General features: G+C 44.4%; 1 protein-coding gene across 2 annotated transcripts in view; it reads left to right on the plus strand.

Annotated features, from left to right (window-relative positions):
- Nucleotides 1-24,800, plus strand: part of cfap221 (cilia and flagella associated protein 221) — a 196,409-nt gene that overhangs the window by 33,110 nt on the left and 138,499 nt on the right. For both annotated transcript variants that reach the window (XM_067987292.1, XM_067987291.1), the window contains 3 exons: nt 7,058-7,144; nt 8,385-8,480; nt 12,330-12,430. In XM_067987292.1, coding sequence (XP_067843393.1) covers nt 7,058-7,144; nt 8,385-8,480; nt 12,330-12,430 — 284 coding nt within the window. The remainder of the gene's footprint in view (nt 1-7,057; nt 7,145-8,384; nt 8,481-12,329; nt 12,431-24,800) is intronic.

Raw genomic sequence — 24,800 nt, forward strand, 5'->3', positions numbered from 1 at the left:
ACTGGTGCGGCCACAACTACAGCCTCAGCAGGGCAAGGACAGCATTGCCTGTGGCTGTGAAGGTCACCGTGGCGCTGAATTTCTACGGCTCAGGAGCATTTCAGGCCTCTGCTGGCGACGTGTGCAACATCTTGCAGTATTCAGTGCACTGCTGCATAAGGGAGGTCACAGACGCACTGTACCAGATGAGGAACAGGTTCATCACCTTCCCTCTCCACAGAGACAAGCAAAGCGAGCGAGTACGGGGGTTTACCCGGATTGCTGGCTTCCCCATGGTGCAGGGTGCCATTGACTGCATGCCCTGCGTGCCCCGCACATCATCTCAGCCGTCTTCATCAACTGAAAGGGCTTCCACTCCCTGCACGTGCAGCTGGTGTGCGAGCACACTCATCGAATCGTGGAGGTCGATGCCCGCTACCCTGGGAGCACATGCGGCAGTCCACCATGCCAGCTATCTTTCACCCGACTCGGCAAGTCAAAGGCTGGCTACTGGACGACAAGGGTTATCCCCGCACGCCGTGGCTCATGACACCAGTCAGAAACCCACGCATACGTGCACAGCAGGCCTATAATGAGAGCCATTGCTGCCACACGCAACATCGTGGAGCACACCATCGGCCTCCTCAAACAACGCTTCCGCTGCCTGGACCGTTCCGGAGGAGCCCTGCAGTACTCCCCTGAGCGGGTGGGCAGATTTGTGGTGGCCTGCTGCATGCTGCACAACCTCGCCATCATGAGGTAGCAACCCTTGCCACCAATGATTGGAGAAGACCCTGGGTCAGAGGTGGTGGAGGAGGGGGTGGAGCCGGAAGAGGAAGGGGAGGAAGACGCAAGGGTGCAGCAGGAACCACACGCCTTTTCTGCAATGGCTCTGCGTGCTCGCCTGATCCATGCTCGCTATCAATAATTTGAACTACATCCCCCAACTCACCAACAGTCCTACACTCCCCACCTTTCCGCTCCCACAAGACAATCAAATCGCCCTTCATCTGATTACACATTGGTGTCCCTCTCAGCTCATTGCATAAATAAAAACCACCACCAAATGCAAAATCAAAGTCTCATTTATCAATGAATAAATTAAATTATGCAAACATAACAGAACTATTCACCCATGTGCATTCCTTTAGTGCCTTTTGTTCATGTGCCTTTACCTATCCTAGTTTTCCTACGAGGTGCTTCCCCAGTGGCTGGAGCATGTGTGGTGGAAGGCTGCTGGCCTACAATGGAGGAGCGTGCAGATGGCCTTGGAGGACGACTTCGAGCAGCTCTGGGCCAGGAGGACCCGGCTTCAGACTGCACCATCGCAGCATGGGCTGCGGCAGTCTGGCCTGGCTCGCTGATAGGCATCAACATGGGCACTGGCAGAGTGGCAGTGGTGGGAGCAGGAATGCTGTCATCCTGAGAGGACAGCAGGTCCGACTGCCATGGCGCCACTGCCATTCTCCCGGTGCGGCGCCTCAGCAATCCTGGTGATCGGCTGGAGAACGGATTGCTGGAGTGCTTTGACGACCTGGAAGCCCCGTTCCACAGTGGTCCCCAGAGCTACGGAGCAGCAGTCTGAGCTTCCAAGGCAGCAGTCTGAGCTGCAAATGCAGCAGTCAGACCTTAGATGGCAGATGTTTGTGCTGCAATGGAAGCTGTGACATCAGTCATCAGAAGCTGCGTCATGGTGGGTTCCACAGGTGCGCTGATGGAGGTGACCACCCGTTCCATGTTGGAAAGGATGGGCCCCAAGTTCTGCGCATAGCCCTGCGCCAAGTTGGAGCTGGACTCCTCCATGCCCCTTCTCATTGTGCGCAGGCATTCTGGCAGGTTTTCCAGTGTCCCAAGCATTTGGTGGTATACGCCGATCAGCCATCTTCTGTAGCCTGGCCCATCGACGTCCTCATCTGACTCCTCTGCAGCAGAACTAGTGAGCGACCTTGCCCTCCGGCGAGCTGGCACCTGTGATATCCATTCCCCCCGCCCTGCGCACTTGTGCTCGGTGTCTCACCACATGCAGATCCCTCCTCTAACCTAACCTCTAAAGGACGCACAGTGTCAGTCTCTGAGCTGGTGGAAGCAAGTGTCAGATCGAACGACGGTGTGGCTTCAGTGTCCTCCACCTCCTCCTTCTCGGACGGTGCAGCCACATGTTCTTGGGTATCTGCAGTGACAAAGGGAAACAGGTTGAGTTGTGGAGCGGGGAGAGAAGCAAGTATGACTTGTGAGCTGACAGCATGTGCAGCACGTGAGTCAGAAAAGATTATGGGAGGAGGAAGATGTGGAAAAGGAGAAGGAGCATTTGATATGCAGGGACCCCCTTAATCAGGACCTCCAGTGCGGCATGTTGTGACAGCTGCAGCGACGGCCCGGCCAATGATCCTAAGCACTGTCTCCTCTAGGGGGGTGAAGACATGTAAATGTGCCCGTCCACCCTGAGGTCCCTCCTGCTGCCTGCTGTTATGTACCATCTTCTCCTGCAAGACAGAGGACAGTGTGTCAGTGAGTGTCCTGCAAGGTGTGTGGGTGATGTGCATGTCATTGTCCAATAGCTGCCAGTTTGTGTGACTTATGAGTGGTGGTTGTGTGGCCTGAAAGTGTGGTACTATGTGCAGGTGAGATGCAGCATGCCGAGTGCAGCATTGTGTACGTATGGGCAGTGTTTGTTGGTGGGTGGGTGACATGGGGATGTCGTGCGTGGAGCAGTGGTGCAGTTGGTAGGATGTGCCACTTCACACTTGCATTCACTCATCTTGACCACTCGTGTCAAATCATTGAATTTCTTTCGGCACTGCACCCACGTGCTTGGTGCAATGCTCCTGGCGTTTACTTCCTACGCCACAGCTTGCCAATGCCTGCGGAGCTGCAGTCTGGAGGGTCTCTGGCCACCCTGCGGGTACATGTTGGCCCTCCTTTCGTCCACGCCTTCCATCAGGGCCTCCAGAGCATCATCAGAGAAGCGTGGAGCCCTCTCTTGTGCTGGTCGTTATTCTCGTGGCCATCTTTTCCTCCTCCCAAGTAAGCTGTGTACCTGCCATTTGCAATGTGCACCTGCACCTTTTAAGAGGTGCAGGCTGCTGATAACGTGCGCTGTGCACGCCCCATTTCCAACTTCCTCATTCTCCATGCAGCCTCTCAGGAGCACGGGTTGCGCTGGCTGCACAGAGATATTATTGCAAGTAGCAGGCACCATGAAGTTCACGTGCTGCCTGCATAGGGTTCATCGGGCGTGGGGTACTAGCGCATCACGCTACCCCTGCCCGAAATGGACCCTAATCCAATTTCTCCGTCTATGTGTAAGAGAGAGGGACTGATAGAGAGAAAATTGGGATATGGAATAGGTTCATGGATGGAGAAAAAAGATTTTAAAGCAGAAATAATATGCTGGGAGAGAGCAAGAGCTCCACTTCTGACCATGCCCACCAGCGTCCGTAGGGTGAGATGTGCCCAATCCACATAAATCCAGGTGTATCGCTACAGATGATCAACTTTTTTTAAAAAAAAGTCTTGGAAAATGTAAATAATATAAGCTAATGATCAATCATAAAAGGGCGAAGAAAAAAAACATACTGCAGATTCTTCCTTGGCATTGATAGTCATAGCTCTACACAAAAATCGTGGCTTCGGAATCTGATTGTCCCAGGTGGGGCGCACACTGCACGCGTATGTTGCAATTAACTCAGGCAGCACGCAATCATTGGTTGCATGTCTGTAGGGGGGAGCCGGATATTGGGTGTCTATGATTCCACTTAAGGACAACCAGCACCACTTAAAAGGGAGGTGCATTCTGGCTGCAAACACCAGGGAAACACTTTTGGAAGGAGAGATATGGCTGAAGACCACCAAGGTTCTCGGATACTGCCTTGAAGGCCCTGGTGCAAGCAGTGGACAGGAGGAGGGTGACCACCTTCTCCAAGCCTGCCTGCACACCCTCTTTCCTCCCCCCACCCCCCCCCCCCCCCCCCCCCCGCCCCCGGAAGAAAGCAAATTTGCCATCTTGAGCAGGGGCAGAGTCGAGGCCGTGGTGACTGGCAATGTTAGAGGAGATGTCGCGCAGAGTTTCTACATACCTAATCCCCTCCCCCTCTGACTTCTATCTCATTCCAAACACTCAACACAACAAGCTACAGATGCTTTCACCACCCTTTAAATACTGTTGATGAGGGGGCCTTCCTGCCAATTAGCACCACATCATGCTGTGCGAGTTCAGCACCTGGCAAGTGAATCGCTGGGGCATTCGAAAATTGAAATAAAATATTCAACCCTTTAAATAATCCCAGCATGCACTCTTGCTGTCAACGTATCCACCTTATCCAATATGGCGGGTGGCGCACTTCTGGCTGGAAATGTGCATGTGCATCCTGCCCTGGGATCATAGGCCCGTTAGCGTCTGAAAAACGCTGGATTTCTGGACCATCGCGTCCTAGCCCAGGCTTTTGAGGGGGGGCTGAAGCCTTCTAGTAAAATACATACAAATTACAACATAGAAACAGGCCATTCGAACCAACCAATCCGTGTTGGCGTTTACCCTCCATGCAAGCAAATAGTTCGATCACATTTATCAACCCTGTTCCCATATCACTTCAATCCCTTTTCTTTCAATAACAACTTGCATTTATATAGCACCTTTTAAGATTGTAAAGGGAAAGGAAAGAAGCAGAAGAGGACATAGAGAGCAGCAAAAAGTAGAAAAAGAGAGTAAAAGCAGAAGAGGACGTCTTACCATGTGCAATACCATTGAAGATTGACAACACTCTTCCCTCTTAGCTGCGCGCGTGCATGACTGCACAGCAGTTTGTTGTGTGTCGCACACCATCATTCCATCCGCGCACCAAACCAGTGCTCTCTGGCAGAGACTGCTGAGATGACGTCAGCTACCAATCACTTTGCAGCAAGGACGAGAGTTAAAGTTAGGTTAGACGGGAGCATGGTACTGCGGATGTCGGCGTCAAGTGCAGGTCTGTGATGCAGCTGCTCAGAGACCAGTCTCCACAAATATGTCCGATGGATGGATATAGATAAATATTCATTGGACAAATAGTGCGTGTGTGTATGTATGTGTGTGTGTACATTTCCATCCCTTCATGATATAACTGATTTGAGTTTCCAATCAAACAACTTCAGCATACGAGGATTCAGTGAGGCAATGTGTTCAATTAAATGAAAGCTTTTCACCTCTAGTGCAAATTGTGGAGAACTGTTACTGTAGTCGAAAGACAAACATATTTAAGGCATTGGTAGCAAATAACATTGGAGGGAGTCTACAATTAGTGCAATTATGTTTTTGTCACCATCCTATTCGACGTTAGCTTCTGAAGTACACTACAAATGAACCCAAATTACCTGGCATATTGAAATAATCATTTATCAATTTTCATATTTGCAAATTAAGTAATTCTGACACAGATCATGTGTAATACTGTTATTAAAGATCCTTCGACAATTTTGCTAAAGTATACTTTTCAATCACATTGGTACATTGTAATCAAAACAATGAAGTCGATTTAAATTGTTTTATACAACTGCTATCCAAAAGCCCTCAGTTGCCCCAAGGATTGTCTCTCTTTATCTTTGTCCGTTGCCTCCCTCAGTTCAGGTTCTTCATGACCAAACTGCTCCCTGCCTTACACAGAGGCAGTCAAAACTAATGAGACCTGCAAGATGTACAATTGTAATGCAATAATTTTTTAATCCCAGCTGAGGATTCAGTGGGGGGGGAGCTTTAGTTAAACTGTTCCCTATCCCCAAATTCACACTGACTGATTTGACAGCTGTTTTGTATTTCTGACTCAATTTAAAAATTCTGATTACACAGGATTTATTTCTGTTGGAATCAGAGTCACTAGGCTGATTCAACAAAAAGTTGATTGGAATTGTTCCCAACAAGATAATTTTTAATAAAATATAACGAGACTGGTCTGCTCAATCCTGCAATTTAAGAAACCCATTTCATAAATTATATAATTTATCAGCCAATATAACATTTAAATTGTTACAATTATCCATTATTTTGTTCTGTTTGTTATTTACCCTGAATAATGTTTTCTAAAAAGATGTTCTATTCAAAGTTGTGATTTTTTTTTTACGGCGAGGTTGAGGTTGAGTAGAATGGGCCTATACTGTCTAGAGTTTAGAAGAATGAGAGGTGATCTAATTGAAACATATAAGATTCCGAGGGGGTTTGACAGAGTCTAGAACTAGGGGGTATTGTCGCAGGATAAGCATTTGACCATTTAAGACTGTGATGAGGAGGAATTTCATCGGTTGTGAATCTGTGGAATTCTCTATCCCAGAGGGCTGTGGATGCTGAGTCGTTGAATATATTCAAGGTTGAGATAGTCAGGTTTCTGGACTGTAGGGGAATCAAGGGATATGGGGATCAGGCAGGAAAGTGGAGTTGAGGTCAAAGATCAGCCATGATCTGATTGAATGGCGGAGCAGGCTCGAGGGGCCATGTGACCTACTCCTGCTCCTATTTATATAAGTGAAGAAACAAATGATGGGTCTAGAGGAGCTATAAATGGCAACAGCAGAATCATTACCAGCACCTGCTGTCTTGGAAAAAAAATCGGAGCAGTGGTTATGATCTGAAGTTATTAAAATCAATGTGTCTGGAAGGTTGTAAAGTGTCTAATCAAAAGATGAGGTGCTGTTCCTCGAGCTTCGTTGGAACAGTGTAGGAGGCCGAGGACAGAGGTCAGAGTGGGAGTGGACAGGAATCTGAATAAGGAAAGATATTGAGATAATGCAATCATCAGTTACCTTTACTGAGCTCATTAGTCCTGGTTTGAAGTATGCAAAGTGAATTGTTTAAGATAAGTTGTAGCAAAGCATACAACAATGATTATAAAATGAACAATCTGTGGCAAGAAATGGTTTAGTGTTTGCAAATTCTACCTTCAGTGCTAAATGAATGATTTAAAATTCTTGTATCTGTTTTGTACTGAAATAAAAGTTTCAGTTATTCTATACAAAAGCAATAAATCATAACGTATACATTGTACTGTATGTAACAAAATAGTTATTTTAAAACCTTAAATACAAAAATTCTTAAATAATTGTTTCTTTACAGAGACTGGTCAACATTACTTCAGCAATGATAAATGTTCACATTCTACCTCCTCAGACAAAGTATTTCCAAATCAAATATACCAAAAGGGTAAGTACTCCTTTTTAGTTTTTAGTTTTATTAGATGGCATATTTACAATATATCTTCTAATGTGTATCAAGCAGAGAAGTGTTGGAGGGATCAGTTTTCTTCCTTGCATTGAACTCCTGTCTGGTCTATTTGAGATGCATGATCCAGTTTTGCCTTTATTATGCTAATAATTCAGCTTTTTAAAGGAGAAACTTTTGTTGCATCAGTATGTGATCTATTTTCCTTACTATCTATCCCTATAACCTTTGCTGAAATAATGAGAGAGAACAATGGTAGCCCTTGAAATGATCATCAATAGAATAGCTAGTCCCCTTACTTGCCAGTTATGCTCCAGCCTGCATCATGGCTGTTGCACTGGTGTGCCTGGTGAGGATTCACAACTATCTGGAATTGGGTGAAGACAAGGGCATTAAATGAGGAAGTGAGGAAATTGTTGAGATCAATGGAAGTATTAATGTTCTCTTGAGAGGAGGGCAATGTTTTGTGGGGAGGTGGTTGGAGCATGGTATTGTGTGGGAGTCAGAGGAGAGGGTAGTAGTTCTTTATCCAGAGGTGGAAAGTGATGGTGGAAAGCTAAGAGTAGGCATAGGATACATAGAGAGGTGATACAAAAGTGAGTGAGGGAAGTAAATGCAGAGAGTGAGCTTAACAGAGGCAAGGAAGACAAGGAAATTGACTAATGGGGCAGAGTGAATTCAGTTGCAGTTTCGAATCACTGAGAATGTGGCAGAGATTGAAAGGGAACAGGAGTGAGAAGAATTTGGTGAGGAAAGAGGTCTGATGTGGGTAGTTGTTCAAGTTCTTGAAGGAGACCTGGGATGGGTAGAGATGGGTATATTTTTGAATGTGGAGAAGGAATAGGTGGAAAGACAGAAGTTGGATTTGGAGATCGGTGCTATGTCGCTATCACAATGGTTAGGGTGGGATACATATTGGAAGTGAAGCCAAGCAGGGTGACCATGGTGAGGGAAGCTGACATTTTATCCTAAAACAGAAAAGTAGATGCACAGGTGTTAGAGAGGAAACTTTATTCCGTCTGTTCTGGATTCAAGCCCAGGTCACAATGATGAAAGAACTGTGTGTTGTAAAATGTAGCACCTTTTTTATAAATTCAATATTAACAAAAGGTTGTTTATAATATAGCATGGAATAATAAAGTTATTCTGCTACATTGTATTGCATTACTAACATTTTTTAATATTTTTGGAGAATTTACTTGTCTTGTAATCTATCTCACAGAATCATCTGGTCCCTGGAATGTCATTTACTGTTACAGTTGATTTCTGTCCAAATGAATGGCGATATTACTATGACAGTATTCGCATTCATTGTAAGGTGAGTCTTCAAATTCTTTCCCACTGGTGGCTATTGTGCAAGATGAATCCTTGAAGGTTATGTTAATTCAATCTTATTTTTACTTTTATCTGAGTTATGTTTGTGAAAGGTGCAAGGACTCATTACTGCAATGCCCATGCATCTATTTGTGTATCTTTGTCTATGAAAAATAAATTGAAAATAGATATATCTTGACCATATAACTAATGTTTGGTAGAGTTAGGCAGTTGTAAAAGTTAATATGATGCAATATATTACATTTTATAAACCAAAAGGAGAATTTGAAGAAATGGAAACCTTTCTGTGGCTACGTGGTCTCTTTATTCCCCCATCTTCTGTCTCTCATCTGGCTTCGCTGACCTCCTGCAACTGGCTTCCTTGTTTTCCATTCTGAACTGGCCACCAAGCCATGCATTATAGGCCATTTACGCTACCAGTTTTGCATCAGCAGAAAGTGGCTTTGAGCGTACATGGATGCAAAAGCCATGATATAATCAGGTCGTCGATCTGACTACATTATGGCAAGAGGTGTGTGAACATTTTCAGGAGATAGTCTTACGCCATTTGGGCTTCACTTGGAGGGGAGGGGCACCAGGATGAAGCATTAGAGAGGAGAAACAAGGTGCATAGAGGACTGGGAGAGACAAACAGCATTAGAGTAAAAAATAGTTCATAAATAGGAGAGATCAGACAGGGCGTAAATGCGAGGCAGTCTAAGATGGGTTTGGAGTGCATATGCGTAAATGCACGGAGCATGGTATATAAAGTTGGTGAGCTGCAGGCACAGGTAACCAAATGGGACTATGATATAGTGGCAATAACAGAGACCTGGCTCAAAGAAGGGGAGGATTGGGAACTTATTATTCATGGCTACAAGGTATTCAGGAAAGATAGGGGACATTCACCTGAGGAAGGAGGAAGCCTCCGAAAGCTTGTGAATTTTAAAATAAAATTGTTGGACTATAACTTGGTGTTGTAAAATTGTTTACAACAGTGTAAAGGGCAAAGAAGGGAAGGAATTCCTGAAATGTGTACAAGAGAACTTTCTTCATCATTATGTTTCCAGCACAACAAGGAAGGAAGCAGTGCTGGATTTAGTTCTGGGGAATGAAGTGGGGCAAGTGGAGCGTATTTCAGTGGGGGAGCATTTGGGGAACAGTGATCATAATATCATTAGGTTTAGAGTAGTTATGGAAAAGGACAAAGAACATTCAGGTGGGAAAATACTGGAGGAGGGATAATTTCAGTGAATTGAAAAGGGATCTGGCCCAGGTGGTATGGAATCAAAGATTGGCAGGCAAAACAGTAATTGGGCAATGTGAGGCCTTCAAAGAGGAGATAGTCCAAGTACAGACTAAGCACATTCTCACGAGGGAGAAAGGAAGGGCATCCAAAGCTAGAGCTCCCTGGATGAATATAGATATCAAAATGAAACAGAAAAAGGAGGCTTCTGACAAATATCAGGTTCATAAAACAGTAGAGAACCAAGCCAAATACAGAAAGTACAGAGGAGAGCTGAAAAAGGGAATAAGAGGGGCAAAGAGAGAGTATGAGAATAGATTAGCAGCTAACGTAAAATGGAACCCAAAAGTCTTTTATAAACATATAAATAGTAAGAGTAGTCAGAGGAAGAGTGGGGCCGATCAGAGACAAAAAAAGCGATCTTCTTGTGGAGACAGAGGGCGTGGCAGTTGATATTGTGTACATGGACTTTCAAAAGGCGTTTGATAAAGTACCACATAATCGACTTGTTAGCAAAATTGAAGCCCACAGGATTAAAGGGACAGTGGCAGCATGGATACGAAATTGGCTAAAGGACAGCAAGCAGAGAGTAGGGGTGACCGGTTGTTTTTCAGATTGGAGGGAAATATACAGGGGTATTCCCCAGGGGTCGGTATTAGTACTGTTGCTCTTTTTGACATATATTGATGTCCTGGACTTGGGTGTACAGGGCATAATTTCAAAGTTTACAGATGACACAACACTCGGAAATGTAGTAAACAATGAGGAGAATAGTAATCGACTTCAGTAGTACATACAGATTAGTGAAATGGGTAGACACATGGTAGATGAAATTTAACGCAGAGAAGTGTGAAGTGATACATTTTGGTAGGAAGAATGAGGACAGGCAATATAAGCTAAATGGTACAATTTTAAAGGGAGTGCAGGAACAGAGAGACCTGGGAGTGTATGTACACAAATCTTTGAAAGTGGCAGGACAAGTTGAGAAGGCTGTTAAAAAGGCATACGGGATCCTTAGCTTTATAAATAGAGGCATAGAGTATGAAAGCAAAAAAAATTATGCTAAACCTTTATAAAACTCTAGTTAGGCCTCAGCTGGAGTATTGTATCCAATTCTGGGCGCCGCACTTTAGGAAGGATGTCAAGGCCTTAGAGAGGGTGTAGAAGAGATTTACTAGAATGGTACCAGAGATGTGGGATTTCAGTTACGTAGAGACACTGGAGAAGCTGGGGTTGGACTCCTTCGAGCAGAGACGGTCAATAGGCGATTTGATAGAGGTGCTCAAAATCGTGAACAGTTTTGAGTAAATAAGGAGAAACTGTTTCCAGTGGCAGAAGGGTCGGTAACCAGAGGCGATTTAAGGTAATTGGCAAAAGAACCAGAGGTGACATGAGGAAAAAAAAAATTGTTATGATCTGGAATGCACTGCCTGAAAGGGTGGTGAAAGCAGATTCAGTAGCAAGTTTCAAAAGGTAATTGGATAAATACTTGAGGGGAAAAATTTACAGGGCTAGGGGAAAGAGCAGGTTTGTGGGACGAATTGGATAGCTCTTCTAAAAGAGCCGGCACAAGCACGATGGGCCGAATGGCCTCCTTCTGTGCTGTATAATTGTACGATTCTATGATCATGTGTAGTATAACTGTATTCTGGTAGAAAGCCAACTTTAAGAAGTGTTAGATGCTCCATTGGACTGCTTAGCAACTTATTAAACTCAATTGTTAACGTTAGCAGAGGGACAACGTTATGTATGTGTGAAAACATACACTTGCAGAGTCCCATTGTCTCTGTGCAGAGTATTGTGAGATGTAGTAGAGAAACCGGGGCTGCCAGCACCATGTTATAGATTTGAGGTACCACTCTGAGAGCAGTAACTATAGTATAGCTGACCCCAAAGAGTAGCCTGCGATAACCTTATTCCTGAGATCTTTTTCTTCTTTTGGGAAATTGAAGCTAAAAAAATTCAAAGTGCAAATGCAATGATTAATGCGATGATATTGCAATGCCAATCCTGTTCTTATTGTAGGAATGCATTATTAAAGATTTAATTTCACAAATTAACAGGGTCTATCTGGATTAAATTCCTAATGAGAGAAACTAGAGCCAGTGAATTGTATCGAAGACTATATGACTGCTTTATTTTCAAATACTTAAAATACCTGTAACCCTTTCAGAATAAACTTATTTTTGGCTTGAAAGGTAGAATTGCAGTAAATATCAACATGCTGGAAAATTGCACCAAATAAAATATGGAAAATTAATATTTTCTACATTGGGGCATACCCAAAGACCTAATGCCCTCCCAAAAAAACACCTTCAGACGCCTTCAGAAGTTTCTATAATCATATTACTACTGCAAACTGAGGCTTTGTGTAGGTTTTTCCACCTGCAATACAAGTGATGGAATGTTGGGTGTTGCTTAAACTACAACATGCACTCTGATTGTAACTAATTGCCTTCACATGCTGTAGGCCTATATTGAGATCTGTTTTGTTGCCAATTTTTGGGGTGGTCTGTGTCAGCTTTTTAAGTTTCCTCATTTAAACTTTATAACTTCATACTTATATTTTAAATACGTTGTAAACAATAATTACTTTTTTTTTGCCAGGAAGATGACACACTACTTGTCCCTGTGCATGCTTATCCAGTTGCAAATATAGTGGATTTTCCTGTTTACATAAATATAAATGATGTCCCTCTTGGGCAAAGGTAAATTTATAATCTTACTTTTAGTTATTGAAGATCTTTAGCTTACCTTTACAACTGAACTAAATTTTCTGCTCTGAGGTGAATATTACTGACATTCTGGAACAATGGCATGGGTGCATTCCTCATTTATTTAGAAGTGGAGCCCCCTCTTGATGAAGAGGTTATGGATCATTGTGGATATAGTGGTTGGCTTATATGAATCCCCTCGTTATCAAATTTTCACTTCATTATTTGCTGAATGATGGAGCATGTCATCTTGTATACTTGGTTTCAGCTATGTTCTGATGTTGGCAGGTTGTGCTTTTATAGCCAAAATCTCAACAGCCTGCCTTCTAGTCAGCCATCATGTTCAAATGCTGCAAGCAGATATGACAAAGGATGAAAGAGTCACATATTGATCTCAGTTATGGTGCATTCATATGCAAAATGTTTTGATCTTCATTGTGGTCCACCTACACGTTGAATGGAAGCCTTCACAGTGATGGACATCAGTAGATTGATCCTGCTTTTATCTCTAATTGATTGTGGATGTACTTATCTCCAACATGTTCAAAATTATGATGGATTTGATGAGATAATAGGGAAAAAATATCTGCATCATTCTGTGAGTTGGTAACTCAAGGGCAAAAATTTAAGAAAATCACCAAAAGAATGAAGGGACAGATAAGGAGAAAATTGTTTATATAGAGTATTGTTGGGACTGTGTTGTAACTGTGTTCGCTGTAATGTCCACTTTCTCCACTTCCTCATCTTTGTCGTCCTCCCCCTGAAGATACCATGTCCACAAAAATCCCAAAGTGCTTCATATCGTCTTTTGAAATAGTTACCTTTTTGTTACGAAGGCAAACACAACTGAAAAGATGTGTAAGTTGGGGAAGTAATGTTGGCCAAGAGAGCCCGCTGCTCTTCTTTGAATAGTGTTATGAGATCTGCAGTGGTCATCAGAACCACAGCAACATACAAACAGTGCCTCCAACAATTTTTTTGTGTCCAACTGAACAAGCTGCAAGGCCTTGGTTTAATATTTCATCTGAAACACAACACTCTGATGATTAAGCATTCCCTCAGTATTGAACTGAAGTCTCAGTATTGAACTGAAGTCTCAGTATAGACCTTCCTGGAGTGGGCTTAAATTCAGACCTTTTAACTCCAAGGGAGAATGCTACCAATTGAGCCAGAAGATTTAGGAGTGATGACTGAAAGCTTGCTCAAAAATATATGCATGAAGGCTTTTCTGCTTATAGCAGAGATACCAAGCTTTTTTTATTCATTCTTTGGATGTGGGTGTTGCTGGCAAGGCCAGCATTTATTGCCCATCCCTAATTGCCTTTGAGAACCAAGCTTGCACTCTGTCTGATTCAGTCTAAGTGAGCAGCAGGGAGGAAAGTAGAGTCAGGGGCAAGGCTATAGTTTTTGTTGGGAACTGAGTGTTCTGGTTCATCTACAATTTGATATCAGATAAGCTGTCTGACAATACTAAGATGGTCATGCAGTCTAGGGTGGTGAAAAGGTAGGGCTGGGTGTTATCTAATTTCCCTGTCCTTTCTAAATAACCTGTAGCCTGGAAGATTTAGCTTATAGCAAGGTCTCTGTAATAGCTCCTATATCATACCATTTAGCCTGAATTTGTGCTTCTAACTCAATTGTTCTATTTCTTATGTTACATGCTTTCATGTACATAACTCTTAGCTGGGTAACTGTCCCCATCCTGCCCATATGCCCTGATGGTGTATTACTCACATTTTTTGACCTATCACATTTTTGGTTGCTGATGCTCTATACATTTCTATATAGGCAATGTAATACATTTTATTTTTCATTGTTCCTGCTTTATTTTCAACAGGTATTTTATTATTGCTTCCTCGAGTAATTATGCTTATCTTTATCTCTCTTTGTAGTCTGACCTTTTCTCTTATCTCTTTTTCTTTTCTTTTAGGTGGTTATTATTTCCACCCAGACCCTTCGCCTCCTTTATTGGGAGGAGGGTCCTGGTGGAAATAATACCGTAAGGACAGGGGAGCCAATGTAACTCAGCGAGCACAAGCATGATGAGTGACCAGAACTTGGTGTGGGATAGGATACAGGCAGCAGAATTTTGGATGAGCTGAAGCTTATGGAGAGTGGAGGATGGGAGGCTGGCCGTGGGAGCATTGGAATAGTTGAGCCTTGAGGTGACAAAGACATTTAATCAGATTTCAGCAGCAGGTGGGCTGAGGCAGGAACGGAGATGGGCAATATTTCAATGGTGGAAGTAGGTGATCTTTGCAATGGAGAGGATATGGGGTCGGAAGCTCAGCTTAGAGTCAAATAGGATGCAGAGGTTGTGAACGGCGTGATTCAACCTGAGACAGTGAGTGGCCTGGGAGGGGGATGAAATTGGTGAGTTGACTACACTTTCCCTCCCTTTATCTTCCCATCCCTCCCACCCTCTTCCTCCCCCACTGTAATATGGTGACATGCCGTTACTATGTACGGTAATGGTTGAAGAATGTATTGGAGAGTTGCCAATGTCTGTGGAATTGTACTCAGCATAGCCAGGTTCAGGTGATAAGGGGAAAAGATAAATAATTTGTATCATAGTTAAGGGGTGTCAAACAAAGTAGATAATATAGTTTTGGGATGCATCTCACTAGTTTGTGAGGTGAGCGTACAGGAATTCCAAATGGTTCTAAATAATTTAAACCTTTAAACTGATTTTAGTAAGATAATTGCAATCAGTGGGCAGTACTGGAATGTTGATTTTTGTTATTGAAAGATCCACTTCCCTGAGATTATGCAATTTCCTCCTCCAGGCAAAGAACTTTAAGTTTAAATTTTTACACAGCCAGTGGTTAGCATCTGGAATGCCCTACCCGAAGAGGTGGTGGAGGCAGATTCAATCATGGCCTTCAAAAGGGATCTGGATAAGTACTTGAATGGAAAAAAATTGCAGGGCTACGGGGATAGGGCGGGGGAGAGGGACTAGCTGGATTGCTCTTGCATTGAGCCGGCGCGGACTCGATGGGCCAAATGGCCTCCTTCCATGCTGTAACCTTTCTATGATTCTAAATGTTTATACCACCTTCATGAACTGTAACAACTGTTTTTGAGTGCAGTGGGAGAGTTAAGGAGGCTGTTCCTGTATATTTATGAACAAAGATAAATCATGCAGCTGGAATTGTGACCTGCTGGTGAAATGATGCTCTTGCCCATGTGGTGATGCAGAGACAATCAAAGGGAACTATTTGGGTAGTAAGTTATTATTATTGACAGTCTGCTGCATGCTGAATTCACCTGCTCATTTTCTATGCTGTGGTTCCTATAACCAGGGCTACAGAGAAGGAAGAAATCAGAAATTTGGGGTAACTGATTCAAAGTCCCAGTACACAGCTGATAATAATGCTGTTGGTTACACATAGTGGGAAAATACAAACTGATGTAAGGATGGCCATTTCTTTTAGCTAAATAAATGAATAATTAGGCTTTAGTTTAGGTAACACTAAATATCATAAACATTTCTAATTATAAGAGCTAATATTATAGTTTCCTGTCCACAAGAGAATAAACTACAATATTTTTATGCAGTACTATTATGGGTTTCTGAAATAAAGTTTAAACCATCTAAACTTTTGGCAGACTTTGGAACACATGTGTTGGCAGTCATACACTTTACTGCATTGATTATGATATTAAAGATGAACAATTACTATTGTACAAGTAGTTCACAAAACCTGTGTTAAATAGGATAAACACAACACATAAAGGGGGGAAAGCCAGAGCGGCAACAGTCCAGGCTGGTTTTGTGGAGCCCGGGGGAAGCATTTGTGCTTCTCTCAGCCTCACAAAAATAAAGTGAAATTTACCTGTCAGCTCCTCTTCGGCCCAGCCATCAGCTGATACTGGGTATGCTTTGCCCAGTTCAGTCCTAAAGTAACATTGGGGTCCTATTGACATAGGACCATAAGACCCCAATTTAAATATCTAAATCAGCTCTTGCCGCCTAGTCGGAGGACCCTGGCGAAATGGAGATGGCCATAGCAACGGCAGAAATGGGATAGTAAGTTCTTCCATGCCATTTTCAGGGTACTACCACCCCATTTCCAGTGGGTGAGAGGCCTCAAACGGCATCCCCCAGTTTCTCCAGTCCTTCCTCATAATTCAAACCTCTAATCCTGGGAATCAGTCTTGTGGTTCTTCTCTCTACCATTTCCGTGGCCTGTGTGTTTCAATTTTTACTTACTGAAGAAGCACCTAGATCTGTTTGGCCATACAACAACAACATGCATTTATATAGCGCCTTTTAATGTAGTAAAATGTCCCAAGGTGTTTGACAGGAGCGTTATCAAACAAAATTTGACACCATGCCGCATAAGGAGGTATTAGGACAGAGGTAGGTTTTAAGGAGCGTTTTAAAGGAGGAGAGAGAGGTGGAGAGGTTTAGGGGAGGAATTCCAGAGCTTAGGGCCTAGGCAGCTGAAGGCACAGCTGCCAATGGTGAAGTGCTTAAAATCGGGGATGCGCAAGAGGCCAGAATTGGAGGAACGCAGAGATCTCGGAGGGTTGTTGGGGCGGTGGAGGTTAGAGATAGGGAGGGGCAAGGCCATGGAGGGATTTGAAAACAAAGATGAGAATATTAAAATTGAGGTGTTCCAGGACCAGGAGCCAATGAAGGTCAGTGAACACTGGTTTTGGGAGAACGGGACTTGGTGTCAGTTAAGATATAGGCAGCAGAGTTTTGGATGAGCTCAAGTTTATGGAGGGTGGAAGATGGGAGGCTGGCCAGGAGAGCATTGCAATAGTCCAGTCTGGTGGTAACAAAGACATGGATGAGGGTTTCAGCAGCAGATGAGCTGAGGCGGGGTGGAGATGGGCGATATTACGGAAGTGGAAGTAGGCGGTCTTGATGATGGAGCGGATATGTGGTCGGAAGCTCATTTCAGGGTCAAATAGGACGCCAAGGTTGCGAATTGTTTGGTTCAGCCTCAGACAGTGGCCAGGGAGAGGGATGGAGTCAGAGGCTAGAACAGAGTTTGCAGCGGGCACCAAAGGCAATGGCTTTGGTCTCACCAGTATTTAGTTGGAGGAAATTTTTGTTCATCCAGTCGGACAAGCGATGTGACAAATGAGAGACAGTGGAGGGGTAGAGATAGGTGGTTGTGAGGTAGAGCTGGGTGTCGTTAGCGTAAATGTGGAATCTGACGTTGTGTTTTTGGATGATGTCGCCGAGGGGCAGCAAGTAGATGAGAAATAGGAGGGGGCCAAGGATAGATCCTTGGGGGACTCCAGAGGTATCAGTACGGGACAGGAAAGAGAAGCTGTTGCTGGTGATTCTCTGGCTACGACTCGATAGATAAGAATGGAACCAGGCGAGCGCAGTCCCACCCAGCTAGACGACGGAGGAGAGGCGTTGGAAGAGAATGTTTGGTCAACCGTATCAAAGGCTGAAGACAGGTCAAGAGGGAGAATTTACCATCGTCTGTCATGTAAGATGTCATTTGTGACTTCAGTAAGGACCGTTTCAGTACTGTGGCAGGGGCGTAAACCTGATTGGAGGGATTCAAACATGAAGTTGCGGGAAAGGTGGGCATGGATTTGGGAGGCAATGACACGTTCAAGAGCTTTGGAGAGAAAAGAGAGATTTGAGGTGGGGCAGTAGTTTGCATGGACATAGGGGTCAAGGTTTTGAGGAGGGATGTGATGACAGCAGATTTGAAGGGGAGGGGGACAGTACCTGAGAAGAAGGAACCATTAACAATATCAGCTAACATGGGGGCCAGGAAGGGAAGTTGGGTGGTCAGCAGTTTGGTAAGAATAGGGTCGAGGGAGGACGAGGTGGACCCATGTCCAGATGAACTTGGAGAGGGCATGAGGGGAGATGGGAGAGAAACTAGAGAAAGATGCGAGTTAAGGGCTAGGGCAGGGGGGAACCTTAGGGGAAATTTGGCTTGGTGGGCTAGGGGAAGGGAAGGAAGCGGCAGAGGCAGCTGAATGGATGGTCTCAATCTTGGTGACAAAGAATTCCATGAGCTCCTCGCACTTTTCATTGGAGGTGAGGATGGAGGGGACAGGGGAGAGGGGTTTAAGAAGACTGTTTGTATTGAAGAAGAGAAGCTGGTGGTTATTTTTGCATTCCAGGATGATCCTGGAATAGTGAGCAGTTTTGGCAGAGGAGAGCAGAACCCAATAGTGCTTTGTGGTTCAGCCAGATCTGGTGATGAATGGCTAAACAGTTGTCCGCCGTAAATTTTCAAGTCTGCGTCCCTTGAGTTAAGGGAGCGGAGATGAGGGCCGTACCAGGGGGAACGACCAGGGTGAGAGAGTAATGGTTTTATTGGGGACAAGGGCATCAAAGGTGGAGGTGAGGGTGTGATTGGGTAGATCGGTAGCTGCAGAAATGTAGTGATGAATGGAGGGCCAAATGCTAGACAGTTGGGAATTTGAAAGTGCCGTATTTGTGAGTGACCTGGGGGAGAGGTTTTTCCAGGGGCGGACACAATAGATAGTGGTATTGGGAGGGGAAGGGGGATGTGGGTGGAGAGAGATACAAGGAAGTGACCAGAAATGGCCTTATTCATGTTTGACATGATGGGAGTAGAGAGGCCACATGAGATGACAAGGTCAAGGAGGGTGGCAGTGAATACGGGTAGGGGAGTTTATATGGAGGGAGAGATTAAGGGAGGATAGGAGGGTAGTGAACTCAGAGGAGAGAGCATGATGAGTTGAGATGGAGGTTGAAATCACTGAGGATGAGAAGTCGCTCTGCAGAGGCTGAGAGAGAAAAGCAGTGAAGATATCTCGGTGAGAAGCACAAAACTTGCAAATGCCATTATTGTATTTATATAAGCTTACATTTATGCTCTAATTCACGTATTAAGCTTCTTACTGACCACTTTCCTTGTGCAGAAGATTAAGCCCAATTAATTCACCTTTTTGATAAGCTCTTCCTGTGCTTTTTGACTACAAGCCTTTGTAGTTGTGATCCCCTGGTGAGTCAGAGTCATCCTTCTTTCCACAGCTGCATCAACCATCTCTGCCTTGGCCTGGTTATGAAATATGATATGGAAACATAGCTAAAACATTTCAGCTCCTGCTTTAGATATAACACATCTGTCTGAACATCTATCCTTATTTAGAATATTATGCGGCTGTTGAAATGCTGGCAAGCTGTAATTCAAGCATTAATTCTGCTGACTCCTGACTGGACACATTTAAGGTGCTAATAATAATTCCAATGTACAGTATTATTGTACACAATGGGAAAGACTAGAATTTAGCCTGATCATCTTCCATTAAGTACTTTGGAAAAACAGGAAATGATTAACACTCATTTTAACAAAAGCAGAAAATATATCAGTTTTATGCTTGTGGAACTGCAGATGTCGATGTGAACTTTGCTATGGTGAGTGCTGATTACTGAAAAATAGTATTGCAGGACTGAAGTGTTCATTACCTTGTTTAAAATTACAGCTTAGCTCAGTGACAATCTGACAAATGAGTATTTTCTTGATTTAGAGAATAGATACTTTAGTGGATTTGTTCTTGAGTTCTGTTTATTAACACCTCTCCTGCAGAAGCCGTCATAGATTCAACTTGACGCCAAGATATAAAACTGGCTTTGTGGATTGTCCACCCATTATTGAAATCACCTGATTTTCATTTCCATTGAAATCAATGAAAACCTAGCTACCATTTCTAAATTCAAATGTGTGCAATCAAGCAGAGAAAATAGGATGCTAAAAGTTTACTGTAGCATGACTTAGTTGATTAATTCACTTATGCAAATTACTGAAACAGCTGTTTATTCCAGAGCCCCAGAATGCCTTAGTGTGTAAATGCACTGCTCCACATGGAACTGGAACATACAGCTTCGATCCCCAGTTTGTGCTGAGTTAACTGACCTCAGCTGGAGTGGTAGTGGGGTTGTTATAATTGGCCACATTGTTACTGAAAGGTATATGTATGTAACTGTTGAAGACAGTATAAATACACTCTGTCTAGGCTCAAACATGAGGACTGGCCTTTTAGGAGAGGGATCAGAGGGTATTCATCACCCATGTTATTGTACACCTGTATGAGTCACAGCCTACAGAAAACGGGAGAAAATGCAAAAGAAAAAAAAACGCAATTAGAGATTTGGAGCTGGTATTGCCTCCATTATCACTGCTCTGCTGCAGCTATGTAGGGGAGACCTACCACTGAGGCCTTCTTTAGTACCAGATGTCTACCTATGCATTCTTGACTTGGAGTCTCCCTACTGGACAGCAAGTTGTTTCCATTAAGTGCTCCTCCAGGATTAGTTGTTTGGCAAGATAGCACCATGGAGTATTTGCAAATGCTGTTACCAAGGAACTTCTGTTGGGGAATGTTAAAATATTTTCATGCTGGCAACACATTACTACCATGAAAATTTAGTGTCAGCGTAGCTCTAGTAGCACTCTTACCTCTCAATTGGAAGAATGTGGGTTTAAATCCCACTCTAGAGACTTGAGCACATAATCTAGGATGACACTTCAGTACAGTACTGAGGGAGTGCTGCTTTGATGGAGGTGTTGTCTTTTGGCTGAGACATTAAACTGAGGGCCCATCTGCCTATTCAAGTGGACATGAAAGATGCCATGCCATTTTTTTGAAGAACAACAGGGCAGTTATCGTGGTGTCCTGGCCAACTATCATTCCTCAACCAATACCACCAAAACAAATTAATGGTCATTCATCTCATTGCTGTTTGGGGGACTTTGTTATGTGTAAAGTGGCTGCCAGGTTTGCCTATTAAAAACAACTGTGACTAAAAATCAAAAAGAAATGTAATCATTTGGCTAAGAAGCATTTGGGACATCCTGAGGATAGGGAATGTTGTTTATTTGGCCCAGAAGGGATTATGATTTGAGCAATAATATGTTTTTAATATAAAAAGAGTTTCAGGATACTAAAGGGTTAATCCTATGGGTCCAGTATCCTTTCCTTTATCTTGACAAAGGAAGGTGGGCTGGAGCTATAGAAACAAAGAGGAGATAGGTATGCGAATGAGCACCCCTGAAAGTTAATGAGACAGCCATTGAAACTGTTATACTTTACGGTCTAGTACAATAAAGGTCGGTCATTATTACATTCCAATAAGTCCAGTAGACATTCACAAATGAATATGTTGGGAGGTACTGAAATTATGCTTACGCAGCATTAGGTTGTCTGACTGGAACCAACATTTTTTTTTATTTGTTCATGGGATATGGGCGTCGCTGGCGAGGCCAGCATTTATTGCCCATCCCTAATTGCTCTTGAGAAGGTGGTGGTGAGCCGCCTTCTTGAATCGCTGCAGTCTGTGTGGTGAAAGTTCTCCCACAGTGCTGTTAGGAAGGCAGTTCAAGGATTTTGACCCAGCGACGATGAAGGAACGGCGATATATTTCCAAGTCGGGATGGTGTGTGACTTGGAGAGGAACGTGCAGGTGGTGTTGTTCCGATGTGCCTGCTGCCCTTGTCCTTCTAGGTGGTAGAGGTCGCGGGTTTGGGAGGTGCTGTCGAAGAAGCCTTGACAAGTTGCTGCAGTGCATCCTCTGGATGGTACACTCTGTAGCCACAGTTCGCCGGTGTTGAAGGGAGTGAATGTTTAGGGTGGTGGATGGGGTGCCAATCAAGCGGGCTGCTTTGTGCTGGATGGTGTCGAGCTTCTTGAGTGTTGGAGCTGCACTCATCCAGGCAAGTGGAGAGTAATCCATCACACTCCTGACTTGTGCCTTGTAGATGGTGGAAAGGCTTTGGGGAGTTAGGAGATGAGCCACTCACCGCAGAATATCCAGCCTCTGACCTGCTCTTGTAGCCACAGTATTTATGTGGCTGGTCCAGTGAAATTTCTGGTCAATGGTGACCCCCAGGATGTTGATGGTGGGGGATTCGACGATGGTAATGCCGTTGAATGTCACGGGGAGGTGGTTAGACTCTCTCCTGTTGGCGATGATCATTGCCTGGCACTTGTCTGGCGCGAATGTTACTTGCCACTTATCAGCCCAAGCTGGATGTTGTCCAGGTCTTGCTGCATGAGGGCACGGACTGCTTCATTATCTGAGGGGTTGCGAATGTAACTGAACACTGCAATCATCAGCAAACATCCCCATTTCTGACCTTATGATGGAGGGAAGGTAATTGATGAAGCAGCTGAAGATGGTTGGACCTAGGACACTGCCCTGAGGAATTCCTGCCCTGAGGAACTCCTGCAGCAATGTCCTGGGGCTGAGATGATTGGCTTCCAACAACCGCTACCATCTTTCTTTGTGCTAGGTATGATTCTAGCCACTGGAGAGTTTTCCCCCTGACTCCCATTGACTTCAATTTTACTAGGGCTCCTTGGTGCCACACTTGGTCAAATGCTGCCTTGATGTCAAGGGCAGTCACTCCCACCTCACCTCTGGAATTCAGCTCTTTTGTCCATATTTGGAACAAGGCTATAATGAGGTCTGGAGCTGAGTGGTCCTGGCGGAACTGAGCATTGGTGAGCAGGTTATTGGTGAGTAAGTGCCGCTTGATAGCACTGTCAACGACACCTTCCATCACTCTGCTCGTGATTGAGAGTAGGCTAATGGGGCGGTAATTGGCCAGATTGAATTTGTCCTGCTTTTTATGGACAGTATATGTCTGGGCAATTTTCCATTTTGTTGGGTAGATGCCAGTGTTGTAGCTGTACTGGAACAGTTTGGCTAGAGGCGCAGCTAGTTCTGGAGCACAAGTCTTCAGCACTACAGCCGGGATGTTGTCAGGGCCCATAGCCTTTGCTGTATCCAGTGCACTCAGCCGTTTCTTGATATCACGTGGAATGAATCGAATTGGCTGAAGACTGTCTTCTGTGATGTTGGGGATATCGGGAGGAGGCCGAGATGGATCATCCACTTGGCACTTCTGGCTGAAGATGGTTGCAAACGCTTCAGCCTTGTCTTTTGCACTCACGTGCTGGAGTCCGCCATCATTGAGGATGGGGATGCTTACAGAGCCTTCTCTTCCTGTTAGTTGTTTAATTGTCCACCACCATTCACGACTGCAGAGCTTTGATCTGATCTGTTGGTTGTGGAATTGCTTAGCTCTGTCTATAGCATGTTGCTTCCGCTATTTAGCATGCATGTAGTCCTGAGTTGTAGCTTCACCAGGTTGGCACCTCATTTTTAGGTACACCTGGTGCTGCTACTAGCATGCTCTTCTACACTCCTCATTGAACCAGGATTGATCCCCTGGCTTGTTGGTAATGGTGGAGTGAGGAATATGCCGGGCCATGAGGTTACAGATTGTGCTGGAATACAATTCTGCTGCTGATGGCCCATAGCTCCTCATGGATGCCCAGTTTTGAGCTGCTAGAATCTGTTCTGAATCTATCTCATTTAGCACGGTGATAGTGCCACACAACACGTTGGATGATGTCCTCAATGCAAGGACGGGACTTCATCTCCACGAGGACTATGCGGTGGTCACTCCTACCAATACTGTCATGGACAGATGCATCTGCGACAGGTCGAATGGTGAGGACGAGGTCAAGTAGGTTCTTCCCTCGTGTTGGTTCACTCACCACCTGCTGCAGGCCCAGTCTGGCAACTATGTCCTTCAGGACTCAGCCAGTAGTGGTGCTACCGAGCCACTCTTGGTGATGTACTTTGAAGTCCCCACCCAGAGTACATTCTGTGCCCTTGCTACCCTCAGTGCTTCCTCCAAGTGGTGCTCAACATGGAGGAGGACTGATTCATCAGCTGAGGGAGGACGGTAGGTGGTAATCAGCAGGAGGTTTCCTTGCCCATGTTTGACCTGATACCATGAGATTTCATGGGGTCTGGAGTCAATGTTGAGGATTCCCAGGGCCACTCCCTCCTGACTGTACTGCCAACCTTTGGTCGGTCTGCCGGTGGGACAGGACATACCCAGGGATGGTGATGGAAGAGTCTGGGACGTTGGCTGAAAGTTATGATTCTGTGAGTGTGGCTATGTCAGGCTGTTGCTTGACTAGTCTGTGGGACAGCTCTCCCAATTTTGGCACAAGTCCCCAGATGTTCGAGAGGAGGACTTTGCAGGGTTGACTGGGCTTGGTTTGCCTTTGTCGTGTCCGGTGCCTAGTGGTCCGATACCAGGTTTTATTCTTTTATGACTTTTTTAAGCACGATTTTACAACTGATTGGCTTGCTAGGCCATTTCAGAGGGCAATTAAGAATGAGCCACATTGCTATGGGTCTGGAGTCACATATAGGCCAGACTGGGTAAGGACAGCAGGTTTCCTTCCCTAAAGGGCATTAGTGAACCAGATGGGTTTTTACGACAATCGGGTAGTTTCTTTTTAAAATTTAATTAATTGAATTTAAATTCCTCAGCTGCTTTGGCGGGATTTGAACTCATGACTGTATTATTAGTTCAGGCCTCTGGAT

Source organism: Heptranchias perlo, chromosome 7 (assembly GCF_035084215.1).
Source record: "Heptranchias perlo isolate sHepPer1 chromosome 7, sHepPer1.hap1, whole genome shotgun sequence".
Lineage (NCBI taxonomy): Eukaryota > Metazoa > Chordata > Chondrichthyes > Hexanchiformes > Hexanchidae > Heptranchias > Heptranchias perlo.